Genomic DNA, 20,512 nt, shown 5'->3' on the forward strand with positions numbered 1-20,512 from the left:
TAACAGGCAATTTCTTTTACACCTCTGAAACATTCACCCAGCAAACAGCTACTGAGGGACTTAATAAAAGAAGTCAAAGCGTAACTAAACACGAGATGTTAAGTACACAGGCTGTCCTTACAAGAAAATGTTGGACTACCACTGGCAACAGAAACCCACTGGTTACCTTCAAACAACATGCTACAAGTTATCTTTATTGAGAAGCCTGACTAGGTTACTCTCTTCCAATATATGTCTTGGTAAAGAGTAAAATGTGACGACAATGCAAACAGATTGTTCTGACAGAAGCAGACTGACCACGTACCGTTAAGATATAAGAATTCTGGTAAAATCTTACTAAAGTTAATACCAAACCACTCACTAAAGAAAGAAACATTCAGGTTCATTAAAAGCAATCTGTAAATTAGTTTCAGGTAACTGTAAAATCAAAAAGTATCCATCTTGATATAGTGCATTATTTGAAGAGAAAAAATTAATAACTAATTTCCTGTCTCTTACTGGGTGACACGACAACCAGTGGTGCCTCTGCCGTTGTTAAAAAATTGGTCAAAACTCAAACCAAGATCTCTTCCCTCTATGATTCCTATCACGTTGACTGAACTGCACTTAAAAAGTTACCCTGCAAAGGCTATTAAAAAACAAACAAACAATGCCCACCTCCCAGTGAAAAAACTTCAGATTGAGATAATTCCAGAATCAGAACTACAAGCTTTGGATCTCAGACATCTGGTAATTCCTTCTGTGGAAGAACACCAATTCCACACAAAGGCCTTGACTGGATTCATGCAACGTACCGAAATCTTGCACTGCTATACTTTTTCATTCCATGGTTATCTCAATCACTGAAATTCTATACTGAACACTGAGAGTTTTAATAACATTTATTTATTTAAATGTGTTTGTGTTAGAATTCTAACTTCTAATTAAAATAAAATTGAATACTTTATGTCTTTTTATTTATGTATCTGATGGGGGAATAAAATATTCACAGCACAGTGGAATACATCTTTCTGTAATGAATACATAGACCAAAACTATTGCTCTACCATCACGTAGTAGAAAAGGTAATTAGAGTATTCAAGGTTTACTTTAGTTTCACACAGCACAGCATTTAAACCAAGCAGGTCAACTGGAAGAACAAGCCATAAATCAAAAAGGGGCTGCGTTCAGAAAGGAAGAGCTTGAATTTTTCTCCTGGTTTTTGATATTAACTGTAACTACAACAACTGTTCACCCAAGGAAATGCACTGAACATCATACAATTTGCAAAACATTAATGTTTCTAAAATACTAAGATACATATGCTTGTTTTCTTTGTTATTAATCAGTTCCTCCAAGAATAAACCACCACCAATTCCCACACTAGCAGACCTGCACCTGCATATTGCTTGTTTTCCTTTTTCCCCCCACACCAACTCCCCCCGTCAGATGCTCCATAGTTTCCATCATTCTACCTGATATGCCTATGGGAACAGCAGCAATTGTATTTTCAGGAAAAAGAAAAAAAAAAATGCAGCATAAAAAAAGACTATCCCTCTTCTCAGGCTTCTAAATCAAGCCTAACTCAACTACAGGAATAAAGCAGTACTGTGCTAGTTATGCTACTGATAAAAGTAATACACCGTACTGCACAGGCATTCAATTATCATTTTGAACAGTCATTACTGCTTACAGCTAAGTTAAATAATCACTGCTCCTTTTATTGCTTCTTTGGAACAGTTTTGTTTCACACATGAGGGAGAAATGAAGAAATTCCAGCCCTGCATTATTCTTCAGTTCTCTGTAAGCCCTTCCCACATCACCTGCTCTATGAATTTGTACCTTGCTCTACAGTGCAATTCTGCTGGTAGCTGTGCTTCAGCAACTTGCAAGCCTGTGCTGTAGGTGCAATCATTAACAGAATGTGACTGCCCTTTCCTTATTAAAGCTCCAACTGGTTACTAATTGCTCTATTGACATGTAGTTCTATATCTGAAATTCTTAAAATTAATATTCTCATTCCTCATTAGAAGTTGTCTAACATTTATTCTTGCCAAGATTTAAAATCCCATTAAAGAGCTGAACAGATCAAAACCCTGTTCAGCATTTCACATCTAATTTATCTTCTTCCTGGTGTTTTTTTAGGCAAACACAGCATTTCAGGTCCTCCAATTTAGCCCCACTTCAGCTCTGATAAATTGCTGGGGAAAGTAAGGATTCTATGCAAAGGCAACAAAACTGAGTTTCAGAGTAGCCTTGTTAGCAAATTAGCCATGTTAACATAACACATTATGCAGGCTAATAGCTCAATTCTATTCCCATGGTTTTTAAAATAACTATTAATAAACAAAAACACACACCTTGTTGACTTCAACTAAATTTAGTTCACACACAAATTTGTAACCACAGCAAAGCCAAGTTTATACATATTACTAGAACTACTTAAAAACAGCCTTGGACATATCAGCTATAGAATGCATACTGGACCACAGCTAAGTCTGCTTTAAACTGCCAGTCTTACAGTGTATATTTGTAGGGCTGGATTGGAATAACCAAAGCTTAGTTCAGTTTCTGTGCAACAGGAAGGTGGTAACTGCACAGATGTATGCAATAAAACTTCCTCAGTCTCAGTTTACAAGCCAGACTAACACCAGTGCCTTTTTCTCCACACAGCTGGTTAAAGAGCTGCTTTTACCCATTATTTTACTTAAAACAAACTATTTTTCACAGCAGCCCATCTGTGCTATTTCCACTGCGATCCATGGATATATTGCACATTCCTAGCAGATAAATGACATCTTCTGTTAGATGCTGAAATAGACCATCTCGCACCATGTTTCAGACGCATCCATTCAATTAAATCTGCGACTGTATATGGAACATGGGAATGTATATCCAACAGGAAAAGGTACTGATCACATATCTATAGGATCTCATAGGCAAGGCTTTTGTTGTTCTTTTGTTGTATTTTGAGATGCAGACATCCACAATTTTTAAGAGTGAAATTTGCTAGATTTTCCTCGACTGATTTTATGAGGATTGCCATCAATCAACCCCCTGGATTTCAGATTAAGAGGAGCTTTGTTGAGCATCACCATTGCTGATAGGCTGGATGTACAGGCTTAACTGAAACCTGAAAAGAAATCCCTTTTTTGAAGGGTCATTGTAGAATTTGGAAGACACAGTATAATATATATAAATGCCATGCCTATTTCTTACTCTTGGAATGACTGTGTGCAAAAATCACAATGAGTCTGCAATTAGCAGCAGCAGAATATTGCTTAGAAATTGACTCAAGAATTAGACAGTGAGGTTTCAATACAGTTTGCTTATGAAATATTTATATAGCCTGTCCTGTACACGTAATTTTATCATTCAGCTCAGCCATTGTACGGTTGTTAAAAACATCATTTCTCCAAATCACAGCACGCGAGAGTAAGATCAGGTTCCTATGAAATCTCACACATCTACTGCAGACAACACAAATGCATCAAAACCTGTTTGAAGCCACTCATGATGGAGCAACATAATGTTCCTCTAGTTGTCCATAAGAAATGATAATAATATACCTGCATTGCAGATAGCAGTATTGGCAGTAATCTATAAATGAAAAAAAGAAAAAAACAGACCTCAAAACAAACCAACCCCAAAACACCAAACCAACAAACCAACTCCAACCTCCCCACCATATCCCAAAGAGAGAAATGAAATTGTGTTACTGGCTCCAAAACTGCATTTAGTCTTCTAGGAAATTATTACCAACAGTGCAGATGGGAAGGAGGAGACGACAACAACAATAGTCTATTGTACTCATTTACTACAAGCCTGTTAAAGTCACTAATGCTACACAATTATTTTAAAGGTCCTAGAAACAACAAAAAAAATGGTTTACAACGTTACTGAATATTAGATTAACAATTCTAAAAATCCATTAGCAATACATTACAGTGTAGGGGCTTGTTTCAACTCAAGTAAAACTGGATTTCTGTGTCAGATGGAATGACTCCAGATGCATCTCTCCAGCAGCCACTCTCATGTATACCCTAACCTGACCACATCCTCCCTCCAAGCAGTCATTCTGTGAATTGGTTCACAGAACTTACCAGGTGAAAAAAATCTCTTACCAAAAGCAACGTAGATATGTCATATGAACCATACAAGTAACTATGCCAGCACAACAGCTGCAACACACAGGAGATGCTTTCTCAAAGTCTTTGCTGTTTTCCCATCAGTTTTATTCCCACCCTATGCACCTTGACAAGTCCTCCTCCCCACTGACTTAGAGGAACAAATTAAGAGCAATTGTAACAACAAGAACCACAGAGCAGGACCTAAAGGAGACCTCAAGTACCATGGCAAACGTGTGTGTAATTGCAGGCACCTTGCACTATACATACTCTACTGGATCCCCCATACTGAACTCAGCTGTGAGGTTACACTCTTAAGACTTTCTCTTAGTACATTAAAAACAAAGGGTTCACTTCCTCAGTGGATTTATGTTCTTCTCTGTTCTATCTAGTCCAGAAACTCATAATTACAGTACACCTACAGTACAAATACGGAAGATGATTTGATAAACAAGTAGCAATTTATTCTACAATTCCCTGCTATGACTTACCACACAGCACCGATCATTTAAGAAGCCATTTCATATGCTGGCTCAAACGCGATTGCTGAGCTGCATACCCAGGAACCTGTCAGAGCTTCAAGTAAATTGAAACAAACTGCCTAAGTATGGTTATAATAGCAGACATAAACCCAGAAAACTGATATATCAGGCATTCCAGGAAGGCACATGCAAGACTGCGGAGTACAGAAGTTCATTTGAACAACTTGTTCTATGCAAGATGCAAAGTAGGATGTCACAGAATCATAGAATCACTCAGGTTGGAAAAGACCTTAAAGATCATCGAGTCCAACCATGATCCAACCGTACTACCCTAACTAACAACCCTCCGCTAAATCATGTCCCTGAGCACAGGGATTTCATCCAATTACTTCCCAATCACCACACATGAAACAACAAATTCAACTGTAATCATAGAGTCACAGCTAGCTGGCAATTCTTATTTTTTATTTTTGTAAAAAGGGTTGAATTAAACACTTCTATTTTTGTTCTGAAACAGTCTTGATGTGCATACATACATACATCATGTTTTCCTGTTCTGTACTGTAAGAATCCTGATAAACTATGAAACAAGTACCGACAGCAACTGCATCCCAGAGTTCATGCAGAAGACCCAAAATTCTGGAGACACAATCATTGCAGGTATGAAATTTCCCAAACTGATGACCAGGACATCTGACTGGGAGCAGCATGATAAAAGAGAAAAAAGGCATTACAGAATAAGGATAGATTATGTTATGACATGAACAAGCAATTAATTGCATCAAATAAAAATAAGAAGTGAGAATCAGCAGCTTTTGAAATAAAGGTGGGCCTGGTTAACTTCTATGGGAGCCCATACACTAATATATTTGCTGGAAAAAAAAAGATTTTAAAAAGATAATTTGCAGAATACAAGATTAATCTTGATAAGCACAGATAAGCATTAACTGCACACTCTCACTTCCAAAATAAGAACTGAGCACCACTGATTGAAGCTGATAGGAGCCACGTTTAGAATAGTTAAAGGCATTTCTTCATGCAATGGATAGATGACCAGTGAGATTTCTTGTCAAAATGATACTAAAGGTTTGTATGGTCTCAAGGGGAGGCAACATGGGTCTTGGAAGACAGAGCTAGACAGAAACCATGCCTGGATCATGGTACTCCTGAAATGATAGTTGTAAACTGAAAAGTACACAGTAATGCTATCATGTATACTTACCCTGTTCTTTGTCCTTCCTAGAAATTTGCTCATGACAACTTCCCAGCAACAAGAAACTGTGCTGGACATTCCCTAGGTCTAAATCAGCACGGGCATGTTTACAGACATGCTTTCATACAGGAGCAAAGCTGGCAGAGCTCAGTTTTAAAAACTGAACATCCTATTGAAACAGCAGATAAAACTTAGAATAGCTACTTGTAAATGCCTCTTTATTGCCAACATTCCTATTTGTCATTTCCAAGTCAACCATACATCTTCCAATCTAGTTCCTTTACGTAATCGCTATATTTACACCTTAGACATATTACATAAAAATGCATACATGAAACAAAGAAACATCGCCATCTGATTATGTAGGTCAGCTCTCCTATGTCTGTCAAAAGCCAAATATTGGCTAAGTAGGATCTACTACAGAGTAACAGGTTCTCAGTCGATCTGGAATGCTGAACAGGAGCTAAGCGGCCCAATCTCTTTGACAAATGAACATTTTCTCTTTAGTAGAAATACTGCCTTGAATGCTATGCAAGTGATACACCAACCCAAACCCAAACCAACAAGACCTACTGAAGTCAAAGTGGAAAGACGGTTTAGGGAGCACAACAATGGGACTGGCACCAGTTGCTAAGGCACTACAACCTGTGTAACTTTTTTAATATTCAACTTTTCTTTTTGCACTCATCAATTTGATGAAGTGCAGCTTCCAAAAATTCACATCTTATTTAATTTTCCGTAGCTTGCAAAACAGACAAAGATTGTAGGTGGAAGTCAAAAACTGAACCACACCTTCTTTTATACAACGTGCATCTCATAGTTTGATTAAAGCATGCGTACACATATAGACCCAAATACAGTAGGTGGGACTGTACTGTTTAAATCAACAGTGGGTAAGTAACAGAATGCCTGTTGTCCTCAGTTCTCACACCCTCCGATCAGAACTGCAGGTAGGGGCAATACAGACCAAGTATAAGCACCTATAGAGGTAGGCGGATGCTACTGACTCCAGCTACTTCTCATTAAGTCTGGGATGAGGAACAGATTGAACCCCTCACGATACAGGCAGAGACTTGGTACTCTGTGTAGACTGTCACAAGTTCGTGGGGCCAGATGAGATCCACCCAAATGTGCTGAAGGAGCTGGCAGAGGTGACTGTCAAGCTTTCCACCATCTACCAGCATTCCTGGTCAACCAGAGGACTGGAGGCTTGCCAACATATCTCCTATCTACAAGGGTTGTGAGGAGGACCTAGAAAACTACAGGCACGTCAGCTAACCAATCTGATCTCCTCCTATGACAGAGTGACCAGCCTGGGGAATAATAATGCAGTCTGCCTTGACTTCAGCAAAGCCTTAGACCTGTCTCCCACAGTATTCTCCTGGAAAGGCTGGAAGCTCGTGGCCTGGGCAGGTACACTCTTTGCTTGCTAATGAACAGGATGGAGGGTGAGGCCCAGATAGTAGTGGTGAATGGAGTTAATTCCAGCTGGTGTCCAGTCACAAGTGGTGCTCCCCAAGGCACTGCAGCACATCCTGTTTGATATCTTCATTGATTATCTGAATGAAAGGATTGAGTACACCCTCAGTAAGTTTGCAGATGACACCAAGCTGCAGGGAAGCATTAATCTGTCTGAGGGTGGGAAGGCCCTACAGAGGGCTCTGGACAGGTTGAACTGATGGGCTGAGGCCAGTGGGATTAAGTTCAACAAGACCAAGCACCACATTCCATACTTTGATCATAATAACCCAAGGCAACACTACAGACTTGGAGTAGAGTGGCTAGAAGACAGTGCAGAGGAAAAGGACCTGGGGGTGTCATTCAGTGCTCAGCTGGACATAAACCATCAGCGTACCTGGGTGGCCAAGAAGGCCAATGGTACCCTGGCTTGTATTAGAAATATTGTAGCCAGTAGAAGCAGGGAGGTGATCATTCTTTCGTACTCAATTCTGGTGAGGCTGCTCATCAAGTACTCAGTTGAGTTTTGGGACCATCACTACAAGGAAGACACTGAGGCCCTGGAGCATGCTCAGAGAAGGTTAATGAAACTGGTAAGGGGTCAGAGCACAAGTTTTATGAGGAATGGCTGAGGAAACTGGGACTTGTTTAGTCTAGAAAAGAGGATGCTCAAGGGAGACCTTATCACTTTCTACAACTACCTGAAAGGAGGTTGTGGTGAGGTGGGGATCAGCCTCTTCTCCCATTTACCTAGCAATAGGACAAGATGGATTGGCCTCAAATTGTGCCAGGGGAGGTTCAGGTTGGATATTAGGAAAAAAAATCTTCAAAAGACGGGTCAGGCACTGAAACAAGCTGCCCAGGGAGGTGGATGAGTCTCTGTCCTGGAGATGTTCAAGGAATGCATAGATCTGGCATTAAGGAACGTGGTTTAGTGGGCAGCATTGGTGGTAGGTAGATAGTTGCACTAGATGATCCTAGAGGTCTCTTCCAACCTTAATGATTCTGTGATTCTACATGAATTAAAAGCATCACATATAAGCAAATATAATTTTGTAGATAACTCACAAATCATTTCACAAAGTGACAGAAAAATTACGTGCAGATCTCGACAAAACAAGCATAAGAACTTGTTCTGTATGCACAATAACATGCTCAGTGGCTTCTTTTGGAGATGAAACAGTTTTTCAATTAAGTTTATTTATGTAAAGCCTACCCATTACAAAAGCCAGTATTTTCACTTTATTGAAGTCCCTCACCAGTTTCATGAGTTAGTTGTGACCTTGGTTTAGAAAGCATTTAAAATCCTCCCCCTATAGTTTCACACAGGAAGCAATTGAAGGCATTCTCAGAAAGGGCACAACTTGGCACTAAGTCTACACTCCTACTGCAGAAGGACTGCAGAGTTGAGGAATCAGTTAAAGCTTACAGGCAACCTCTGCATCGTTCACCATCACAGAGTAAACAGAATTCAAACTGCAGCCTTGAGCAAAAGCCACACTAACTGTTGCACCAGAAGAAATAGCCTCCCCACACACTTCTGCCCACTCCTATTCCAATGCAACTTTAACCTTAAGACAAGAAGTTGGACAATGGAGGCCACAATTTTTAAATGGAAATAAAAATCATTTTTTTTCCTGGAGATGTTACCATACACAGCTGTCCGGATTCCTCAGCAAATGTCCATAGCACAAAGCTGGCCACATTAGGAACCACCAATTCATTTAATAAATTAAAAAATAACAATAATAAAAAGCAAAATATTTCTGAAGAGTACAATTAAGTTTTCCTTTGAGCTTGCTAATAGATATGCTGAAATGTTAATTCTTAACTAACTGTTTAAGGTCCATTTCACATTTTGTCTTCCTCATGAACTAACCAGTGACTAAATTATCAGGATATCGTAAAAGATACAATAGATCTTCTTTTCAGTTATTAGTCATTACGGTAAAAACCAAACTAAAAAAGCCCACAAGCACACAGACTGTAACAGTTCTCTTAACGCCACAGATCTGAACGTTCCTGTCCTCTATGACCTAATAATTATTTGGTCCCAATATCTTCGTTCTGCTTTAGGACAGCTTCAAAGTATGATTCCCCTAAGAACAAAAAACCTGAAAGACCAGTTATGAAAGTGAATGCTTCCTTCACTCCAAATCTTAAATGCACTGGATTGAAGAGTCTGACACACATAGATGGAAATTAAGTACAGGTATACTTAGGGGCAGAAGAAGGAAAACGAAGCATGGGTCTACACTGATTACACATAATTATGTCAACAGCAGTCTAAGAAACAGCTCTTAGAAATCTATTTGAATGCAAAGTAGAATGCAGGCAGTTTTAGCTTAGTCAGGCTCTTATGTACCAAGCACTGTAACCATGGAATGCACTATTCACTGTTCTCACTAAGACTTCAAGTGCTTAAAACTTTTTACTGTTAAACAAATGTAATTCATCCTGACCTAAAGACAAGCACAGAATGGACACCTAAAATGCAACTAAAGCAGTTTCTTTTTTTTTATTATTTTTTCTCTATACACATAGGTATTTTTTTTTTCCTTATATATCTATGAATTGCCTATAAAGCACAGGTACAAAAGATCATATCTAAGCTGGCAGACTAAGAAGGAAGATTCACATTTGATATGGAACAACTGCTGCATTTTGAAACTCCAGTTAGGGACCAGAAGGTTGAGGCACTGCCTCAAGACACATGATATCTGCATCGTACCACACAGCCCAGTTCCATCCTTTTCAAACAGTAATAATTCCTCCACAAAATATTTCTGCCAGTCTTCACCCCAAGAAAAGTTTTGTTGCTCAACATCCTTCAGTTTCACATTTTCTGTCTAATAACCCTTAGTACTCAAGATTACCCTTTTGTAAATACACCTCATTCCATACCCTCAATCCAGGCAAAGTTGTTTACTATGATAAAGCTTTCTAAATAATGAAGTATTTAAAACACACCACTGCATTGTGCACTGGATATTTAGATCTACATCAACTACACTATAAAGTCAGTGAGAGTGGAAAGAAATGCCTTTTACTCTCTCAGTGCCCTAAAAAGATCAGATAGATGTTAGAATGAGCATGATTACAGAAAATGTGACAACCAAACTTTCAGAAATGAACAGCAGAGTAGAAAAGATTTTTTGAGAATCTGTGAGGAAAATACATTCAGTATGAAAACTCACCCCGAGTTGCTCTTTTTTCCCCCCTTTATTCACAGAATTCCATTTTGCATATACAACCTGTGCTTGTTTGCTTTCAGATAACGTGTTAGTATGTCATAAATGTCTAATTTTACAACATGTCCGGAAATATGAAAAGTTTACTTAACATCTCAGTTACAACAGGTAATTAGAAAGGGAAAGGCATCCTTAAAGCAACAACTATTTAAATAAACTCTTCTGGTGCAGACAGAGTACCAACAAAGCTCTCCATAAATCAGAACTGTTTAGAGATAAACTAGCAATAATAAATGACCTTTATTTGAATTCCCTATAAAACAGTTCAGCAGGAAAAAATAAGAAAAAAAAAAAAAAAAGTCAGGCTTCACAGCCTCGGTGTAATAATCAATAACTAAACTTACTGCTAACACTGATCTGAGCTAGCAAACAGCATGCCAGAGTCTCTACAAAAGGGATCTGGTCTTTCACTATGACACAGCAAAGTCTCATTAGTAAAATTAAAGCAAAGTCCAAGACTGTTTTCAAGACAGATTTGTTTCCTTAGCAACAGGCATGACAGACAGGCAGTATACTAGTAAAGGTCTTACTTTACAAGGCAGCTTTATGTTACTTAGCTTTACTTCCCTGAAACACAGCCTGAAGTAACAGCTAACAAACAGATTAAACTACAGCTGCGTGAACCCCAGAGAAGACACTCCAAGAAGCACTTCAGGAAGCCACGAAACAGTGACACAGTCTTGCTATGTTGGGACAGGCCTCGGGCCAGAGGGATCCATCAGTCCATACTGGCCACAGCCATCCTGTGCTTCTGTGTTCCTCACCACATCTCTGGGGCACTGGCCAGAGGGCTGCTGCACACAGACAACTTCTGTCAATTTCCTGCATGCAACCAAATGGAATTTTCTCTAAGAATTGCCAAAGAAACTGGGCCATTTAAATGTATGGGGGCTTACATGATCACATGCAGCCTGTTTGGAAAAACAAGCAAACAAACAAACAAAAAAACCAACAAAGCAAAACAAACACACACTAACAAGAACCACCAAAACCAAAGAGGGGGAGCACTTATACAAAAGGGCAAAAGACAATGAGTCCCACCATTAATGAGTTTTACTGCATAGGCATGCTTGTATTGTGCGAACAATAAAGGTAATTACACCGGAATTCAAGAAAACACTGGGCAAGAAAGTGAACAGAAGAACTGAACAGCTATCAGTTTCAAGTGGTTAAACAAAATCTAATTACATCATCCGAATTTGCTCCCAGCTGTGAAGATGAACACATGCAGTGGCCTGGCCACATATGGAAACAGGAGAAACATCCCTATTTTGGTTGACATCTCTCCACGGTCATTTACCTCAATTTTGTTATTTTTTCCCTTTGGTTGGATGAGGGAGGATGTATGTGTCCATTCCCAATCAAGAGCCCAACTCAATCTGCTTGCACTTAATATCTGACTTGTTTTAATAGTTAATCTTGTATTTCAACACCAAGTTACAAATCTTCATCTCCTGGACATCATCCAATTACTGCTGGTGTCCAATACGTGGAAGTGTTTCTTCAGGAGCAAACTAGGGTCAAGTATTCTGCTTTCCCATTACATGTGACCCAACTGAGGTCCTGCAGTCAGACATTCCAGCATGCCCAGTACTAACAAGTTACTTTGTCTGAAAACCAGCTGCAAGAATGGATAAACTGAGTGAAAATTTTGCTTGCTCGGTGTTAGCATCTAAAAACACACAACTGTTGTGCCTCAAGGTCAGGGCTTTGCCTTTGGAATTTTACATCTACTGATTTTGTTCATTTGCAGAAAAGGAGAGATAAAGGAACAAGGGACAAATGTTGTAAAACTAGGCGTGATTTTTTCCACACGCTACACAGGAGTTCAGCTACATTTAGCCATTAGAAATAGATCTGATAAAAAGCCGGGGGGTGGTGTCTGTCTTGATTTCATGGGAGATTTCAAATTAACACCATTCTATTATCTCACTGCTTTCTATTGAATGGAAATTTTCATGATGAGACTAACAGGTTACAGATTACCCCACACTATAAAGGAGATGACTACAAAAAAAACCACAACTGCAGTCCTTTGTCATCTTCAACATTCAGAATAAGAAAGGGTATGAAAGGAGAAAAGAGAGTCCAGAAGATGCTCATCTTGATTTGTATTGGATTCTTGTTTGTATTTAGAAGAGATCAATTGCTGAGCTTTCCGTAGTGGCACAATTGCTCCCACGGAGCTGGATGCTATTACCTCTTCTGAAAAATAGAACCTGACAAAACCTTTAAAATTGGAATAGAAGAATCATGCTTTTAAATATGGAATTCTAATTAAATCAGTAGTAGAAGCCTCTAAAGACTGATCAGAGAGACTCTTGTCATTGAAAGAGAACAGTTAATAAAGATCCAGAATCACAGTTAGAGCTGTTGATGTGCAACAGTTTTCAGACCACATTAAGATAAAACATCTCAAACCAGCCATAGGACATAGGTAAGCATGACTACAAAACAATATACTGTATTCGAAGAATACAAAACCCCCCCCCCCAAAAAAAAACAAAACAAAAAAAAACCATTGGCATTCTCAGTAGCAAAATAAGGAACAATTCTGCCCAGTTCCATAGCAGATGCTGAAAGGCTTAGTTTTTATGCTTGATATTTGAAACAACCACTTTTTTCCACCTTAATGAAATCCATGTTAATACGATCTTGTTCTGCCAGGTATGGCGCTGCCTTCTCTCTCTCTCCAGTGTGTGTACTCAGATCCTATCTAGATCTGTAAGAATCACATTCACCGCTTCCTGCAGCTGGCCCACGCTTCCCTCCAGCATTAGCAGCTCTCAGCAGAAGTGTGATCCAGTGCCTTTTAGAAGCCGTGGAAAAGTTTCAATAGGCACTGAATCAGACACTTAAAGCACAAAGGATTATTAACAGAGATATAACTGAGAGGCAAAACCTGAGGGAGGAAGAAGTGTGCAAAACAACAGACAATTAAAAAAAAAACTCAGAAACTTTAATTGCTATCTGACAACTAACTGCCACAGATTCTGTATTTCTCTCCAGTTCTGTTTTCTTCTGAGGATGAATATTGATACGCTTATAAATTAAAGGAAAATATTTTAGTGAAAACCACAGAGTACATTTTTTTGTTGTTTACATAAAATCACAACAGTTTAATAAAACTGTTTTTGGGGCAGCCTTATGAAATTATCTTGTATGGAAGGTACTGAATGCAAAGATATTATCAGTACATCTGCAATTTTTCTTAAGCAAAACAAAGCCAGGCAGAAGAAAAGCACTGTGGGCCATGCCTTTCACTGATGCCCACCCACTAAGCTGCCTGCATGTTCTCTGAACTGGGAGAACTGAAGGTGTGCTTTCATCCTCCTCCCAGTACCAATGCTAATTAGGAAGGTTTGCCCTTCCTCTTCTATCTCCCTTTTAAAGATGCAGAAATCTCTAGTACGAGTTCAAAATAGTCAGTATGATGGTTCTCTCAAAGAACAGATTTAAGAACTCAAGTAAGAGGCAGAAGAAAAACATACACATTTAGTATTGATCTTCCAAGACCAAACACCTTAAAACTGTCAAAAAAAACCAACCACCCCAACAGACCACATTGTGCACTACTCTAAAAGCCTTTCAGCTCCCATATCTCTTCCTTAGCTGTGTTTGGAAATGACAGCGACCATTTTCCACTACACAAATCTCTTAAATTCTTTCTTTTTTGGTCAGTCTGAATATTTTCGTAACCCTGCAATACTAAAATGAAATTAATTTGACATTTAGCAATCAGAAAAAAAGCCTTCAACTTCTTTTTAGTTTAAAAAGTACAAAAAAAAAGGAGTCAAACTCATCAAAAGCAGTGGCTGCAGCTTTGGTTTCCAACAGCACAGCTCTTTTATTGTCTAACTAACTTGAACCACAGAGCCATGAACACAAGAGCTCCCAGAAACTGATGATCCTGTAGATGCGCACATCGGTGTTGGTAAAATACACGATTGTGGCAGCAATATTTCCAGTAAAGATTTTCTGTTCTGGATGATGAAGATTACTCTGGTGAGCTGGGAAGAGGAGGAGGAAGGGAGCAGATGGTACAGCTGTAATGGTTGGCTCCATGGAGCAAAAATAGGGATGTGAAAAACACTGAACAACACTGCTGGCTATTTGCCATGTACAGCATAACACTCGTGTTTACTTGGGGTCCCATCAGCTAAAGAAAGAATAAAAGTTACCAACAAACCTCCCTGATATCCTAAACCGATTCTGCTTGGCTCCATCCAGCCATGCCTCCGTATGGAGCAGGTAAGAAATGTGTAACAGCCATCTATTTCCAAGGCTTGTGCCAGATGGGTAAACACCTCAAACACACCCACAGATACTAATGAAAACCACCTTGGCCTCCCTCAGGAAGTCATTCAACACTTCGCAGAAAAAAAAATAGGAAGTTGTTGATAAACTGCTTGCAATAACTACTTCCTGTAGGAAAAGTAATTACAAGACTTGTTTGCTGGACAATCAGTTCACTTTCCCTCACACTACGAAATGCAAAGTGTTGTACGACCTTTGTAAGGATTTAAAGCGTGACACTAAGTTAAAACTACACAACAGTAATTCTGAAACTGAGCATACCCAGATTTCTTCTTTCTGGAAGTTGTTGCCTGCGACTCCTCTGGCATGTTATCTTTTGCCTAGAGTGACCCGCTATCTTCCTCCATAGTTCACTGAAATGTCAACCAGCAGCTGGCTAGCAGGAAGTGGTTAAAAAGCAATGCAGTTGACATCGCCACAGAAACCAAGCAGGCCTCGTTTACGGCATGCTTAAGAATGGGCTGAAGTGTACCGCACAGCAGTGCTGAGATGACTCAGATGTGACCGCTTATAAACCAGGCAAGTCTCAACTGATCAGTTGTGTGTAAGGAGCAGTTTCAGTTTAAAAAAATAAATAAATAATAAAAAAAAAAATTGTTCTACCAAAATCTGCATTTTCATCAATGGAAAGTTATACTCCAGAGTCACTCCCATAACAATGAGATGAGCACTGACGAGTGGAATTCTGGCAAATCTTATGTCAAGCATTCATACGTAATGGGGTTTATTTGTCTGGATGACAGACTGACCTCCCACGGTCATTCTGGATCTGATCACAGAATCACAGAATGGCCCGGGTTGAAAAGAACCTCAAAGATCATCTAGTTTCAGTCCCTCTGCCCATCCTACACTACCACTCTCACCCTACTTTAATACGCACTAACATGTGTGTGCTGTGTATCTGGCCTATATACAAACATACACAGTTATACGGCCAAACAGCTATTTTTCCCCCCATTCCTACTATTTCTATTTCTATGCACAAATTACTATACTTGTACTGCTTCCATAGAATGTCCTGGGTTGAAAAAGACCACAATGATCATCAGTTTCAACCCCACTGCTACATGCAGGGTCACCAATCACCAGACCAGGCTGCCCAGAGCCACATCCAGCCTGGCCTTGAATGCCTCCAGGGATGGGGCATCCACTTCAACCCGCTGATTAGTGGAAGTGACTAAAACCTTTGTAGTGTGATACTCAGTTTGATATTATTCTGTTTGCAATATAGCATATCGTGATAACTATAACCATAAGGCCTACTGACATCTGGAAAAAATCTAATACCATTACCTATTCTGCAAAGATCTTTCTAGAGCTTGATTACCAGACCGTTCACACAGTGGCTACAGAACAAATGGAAACAAAGAGCAATGCAGTTGAATACTTGGAAGAGACTGAAAATCAGCATATGGTTGAAGGAATCACATCAAATTTGTTCAGCATCAGGAACCTCAGTCCTCGTGCTTTGAGCAGAAGCTTAAAGCAGGACGAAACGAGATGTGATTTTAACAGGTTTGCACGTCTGAGACAAAACTTGCCACTCAACACTGAAAAAAGACTTCTGAAATACAAACGTACTACTTAAAATTAATTCTTAAAATTTCTTTGAATTTCTTAAAAATACAAGGCAAACGTTTTGCTGGTATTTGAGCTTCCATTTTCTTGTTTTACAAATCTAAATGGACTCCAATGAAGTTGGGGGGATCTCACCTGGAGATAGCACTGAACAGCCTTTGGGGAACAACCACGCACTTCAAACCAGAACAGAATGTTTACAGTCTTCAGAACTGTCCTCATTAGACTCTCCCCATACCACAGCATCACCCAAGGAAAGCCAAAAGAAAACAGCCCATTAAGCTGTTTAAAATCTCCCAAGGTCAGCATGTGACCCAGCAGGGAGAGGTTCAGAAAGTACAGCCTTTATTTTCACTCCTAACAACCTGGTTTGTTTCCACTCCTTTCCCCTTCAAGACACATCCTTCACAGCTAGCAGCTCTTTCAATCATTTACTTTGGATGTCTGCTTGAGAACAAACGATCTTGCTCATGCAGATGAGTTTGCCAGACTTGTGTGTACTTTCCAGTCTCAGGCTCTTTATTGTTCCTGTTGAAACCTGACCCTTTGAAATGGATACCAGAACACCAAGAGAGGGAAAAAAAAAAGAAAAAAGAAAAGATTTTTTGGTGGTAATAATGAAACTGCAGAAAAGCTTTCCAAGATCAAAACTATCGCTGGTTTCACTTGAAGAGCCACAATTTAAAATAAAAAAGTCAACTTTTTATGTATAGACATTTTGCACCTCTCCAACTGCTCTACTTCCTAAAAAAAATGGCTGTTATCAAAAACACTCGTGACAGCAAAACTTAGAAACCACTTTTTTCATGACTGGTGAGCTGCTCTTTGAGAGTTTGCGCCAGCACAGTCAAAACAACCAAACTTGCTTTCCATTGAAGAACTCAGCCTGTGCTTCCTTCAAGGCTACGTGAGCTACCAATCTCGAATGGCACAAACTTGCATTGTTCCCAAAACTCTACTTGTGCCCACTGAAGAATGCATTCCAGAACACTCTGATTTGTTAAACTCTGGCAAAGAAAACATCGCACCACTGACATCTTTGTGCAGTTCTCACTTCTGCTTTTCTAACACAAAACTACTGTTTCCAAAAACTAGCATTAAGGCTCAAGTAAATTGACACAACTGCTGCAACCCATTTTTGGCCTTCGTGATATTAATTTCTCCTTATGAAAACACCCCTGTGGAATAAGGAAGTTTTAAGTAATTCTACAATGTCCATTTTCACTGCAGACAACAAATTAGTTTTAAAAGCTACATCAATTTGATTGAAGTATCTGAGTTTGTATTAATGACAGTTTAGCAAGAAAGGTAGGAATACAGCTGTTTTATTTGGCAGAAGCCAGTTTTACGTAAATAACACACTGTGCTGCTTCTCCCAGCCCCAAAATGACACACAATGGATTACTTAGAGCCTTCCAGTTCAATAAGATATTCAAAATACAGTTGAAGTATCTAAGGCCAATTGCATGTCCTTCATTCTGAAAGCATGCCCACCAGGACAAGCTCCTGCTGTTCTAGAGATGGAAAGAAAACCCAGCGCTCCCCAATGGACTGGCTGTCACGTGGCTGGCATGTGCCACCTCTCTTCTGTTCTACAGAAGGCGGTACTGATTTCACTGCACAAAAAAAAACACAGCCACAGGAAAAAGAAACAATGTTGGAATGTTCACTGCAAGGAAGGCAGATGGGTTCAGAGTTACAGACCCAAATACTGTTATCAAACACGCACGATAATGTCCTCACGGGAACAGAGCAGGCAAAAATGTTTTGACTGCATTTACACAATAGTACTTAGTGATAAAATAAGAAGTCACAACAGAATCTAAAGTTACTCTATAGTTTTACATACGTAACATAAAAATAAGGTATAATGTATTTTGACCCAAATGAGAACGCTGGCAAGATCCAGCAAGTGGAAGAGTCGTGTTGTTCAAATATCTCTACATGCATTTCACTCGTTTTTAGTAAGCAGTATAACAGACAGCATTCTTCAACTAAGATTAATTAGGGATAAATACTCATTGGGTATCATGCAATTTCCAGAAAAAGCAGAACTGCTATGGGAGAAATTCCTAAGTGGTGGGATCTTCTCTCCTACTTAAAATCAAGAGATTGTTTTTAATACGTATTTTAAAGTGAAATTCAAATACTTAAATAATAACGAATAGAGCCAACCAAAACAAGTATTACTTACTTAAGGAAGTATCTCTGCCCAGATGGTGTCTTTGCCATCTCCCAGCCCGGTGGCAGAGGTACATCATCAGGGATCTCAAACGAAGACTGGCGGAGATGCTGAGAAGATGGAGCTCCGGGTCCGGTCACTACTCCGGAGGGTGTGAGCGTCCCAGGGGAGACGGCCCCCAGCTGCAGCGATGCTGGGGAGGAATGAGCACGGACATGCTGAGGGGTCAGGGCTCCTGCTGTCCCTGCATCAGTGCTGGCCTGTCAGGAGTGAAAGGATTCCCAGTCAGGTTTTTGTATTGCAGCAGAAATGCATCTGTCCAAAGGCACTGCTCTTTAAAGGAGTCTTTCAGATGAAATTCCCAAGTTGGTCTTTCTAAAGTTATGAGTATTTTGCAGTCATTGGTTAATTTGCATCAGAGAAGTCCTTGTATAAGCCAAGAAACATCAACTATAAGTATTCAGTAACTGCTTTAAGTTCTGTTTTGAATACTGAAGCTGTTGCCCCTTGGTGCAGGCTTCAGGCAGCCTGCAGCCAGCAGACTGAGAGTGGCACGCTATGTGGCTCATTGCTGGACTGCACCCACCCATCACCATCACTTTTTGCTGACAGAGGTGATCTCCCACCTCCTTGTTGAAATGGGGCTGTGGGGTGCAAGGACACTACATGTACATCTTCTGAGTGAGTTTAAGGAACTGGACAGAGGGAAAAGCAATAGAGATGTGCTCATGGATGGTGATGAGCTCCAAGAGAGGGAGAACTGCGAAGATTTATGAGAACTCAACCGTCAGAGCTACAAAAGGCTGAGCACAGAATTTCCCAACCTGCAGACTAACTGCTCTTTAAGGGCACTCACAAAGAGCCTGCCAGTGCTTTATCTAAAGAAAGCTTCCGCAAACTATTTGACCAGTCAATCAGAAGTGACTCAGAGACCACTCACAGAGCTGCCAGACTGAAGTACCAGAGCTTCTTTGGCAGTAGGAAATAGATGTCCAAAGCCAAAAAGACAAAGCAGATCTGAAAATTGGGTTAAAATCCTTTTAATTAACTGGTAAATGCACCAAATAATAATAATCTCATAGATACCCCAGCACAACATGGCCACCTGCACCGAGATGCACATATCAGTCCAGCCACGCCTCTCCATGCAGGTATTGCACCATACAAGGCCCCACTTATACACTCCTATGGGGACATTTTGCTACAACTATATGTGAACATGTCATTTATTACACTGGAACCGAGGAAGCTTACTTTTACATTGAAGCACAGTGTACGAGGTGCAACTGAATGGACTCTGAGGAGCTTTGATTCTTGAGAAAGAGAGAAATACAGAAGTTCTTTCCTGACTGACAACATTTAATGTCGCAAATGAACAAACAGGGAAAATGGGAACTATGAAAAGATAGTGACCAACAGAGCAATGGTTCTCTGCCTTCAGCTGAACCTCAAGGTTGCACTGCAGAACTCCTGGGTGGGATGAGAACACAAGGAAGGAGCACATGGAGAGGATGCGGAGCAACACGTCACTACAAGGGAACACCAAAAGTGCAACACTTGCATGGGAATTAAATGCATGCTGAACACGATACTTGTTTAACTGCACACAGATACTGTGTTTAGCAAGACACAGCAACAAGTAGCAGCTGAGCATGTGCAGCCCACACTTCTGTGTAACCAAACTGCGATACAACTCACACCAAGGAGAACAATCCGAAGGAACCCCATTAACTGGGTTGGATTCAAGGTGCAATTAACAAGTCTGCAGCTCAGAAGCGAGTTAAAAAACCACAGGAGCAGCTGAGCCCCACCCCTGCTATTCTCTCTCGTCTCACGGTGTGAAGGCTGGGCTACCTTTCGAGTGTGTGGGAAATGAATTAACTCGTGCCAGGGTTCCGCACGGCGCAGAGCCCTGGGAATGGAGG

The 20,512-nt window shown here is 40.0% G+C and overlaps 1 protein-coding gene across 4 annotated transcripts in view; it reads right to left on the bottom strand.

The window, feature by feature from the left end:
* YAP1 (Yes1 associated transcriptional regulator) overlaps nucleotides 1-20,512 on the bottom strand; it is an 84,514-nt gene that overhangs the window by 62,578 nt on the left and 1,424 nt on the right. For all 4 annotated transcript variants that reach the window (XM_072326734.1, XM_072326732.1, XM_072326733.1 and 1 more), the window contains exon 2: nucleotides 18,600-18,847. In XM_072326734.1, the coding sequence (XP_072182835.1) occupies nucleotides 18,600-18,847 (248 nt within the window). The remainder of the gene's footprint in view (nucleotides 1-18,599; nucleotides 18,848-20,512) is intronic.

The sequence above is a fragment of the Excalfactoria chinensis genome, chromosome 1 (genome assembly GCF_039878825.1).
Source record: "Excalfactoria chinensis isolate bCotChi1 chromosome 1, bCotChi1.hap2, whole genome shotgun sequence".
Lineage (NCBI taxonomy): Eukaryota > Metazoa > Chordata > Aves > Galliformes > Phasianidae > Excalfactoria > Excalfactoria chinensis.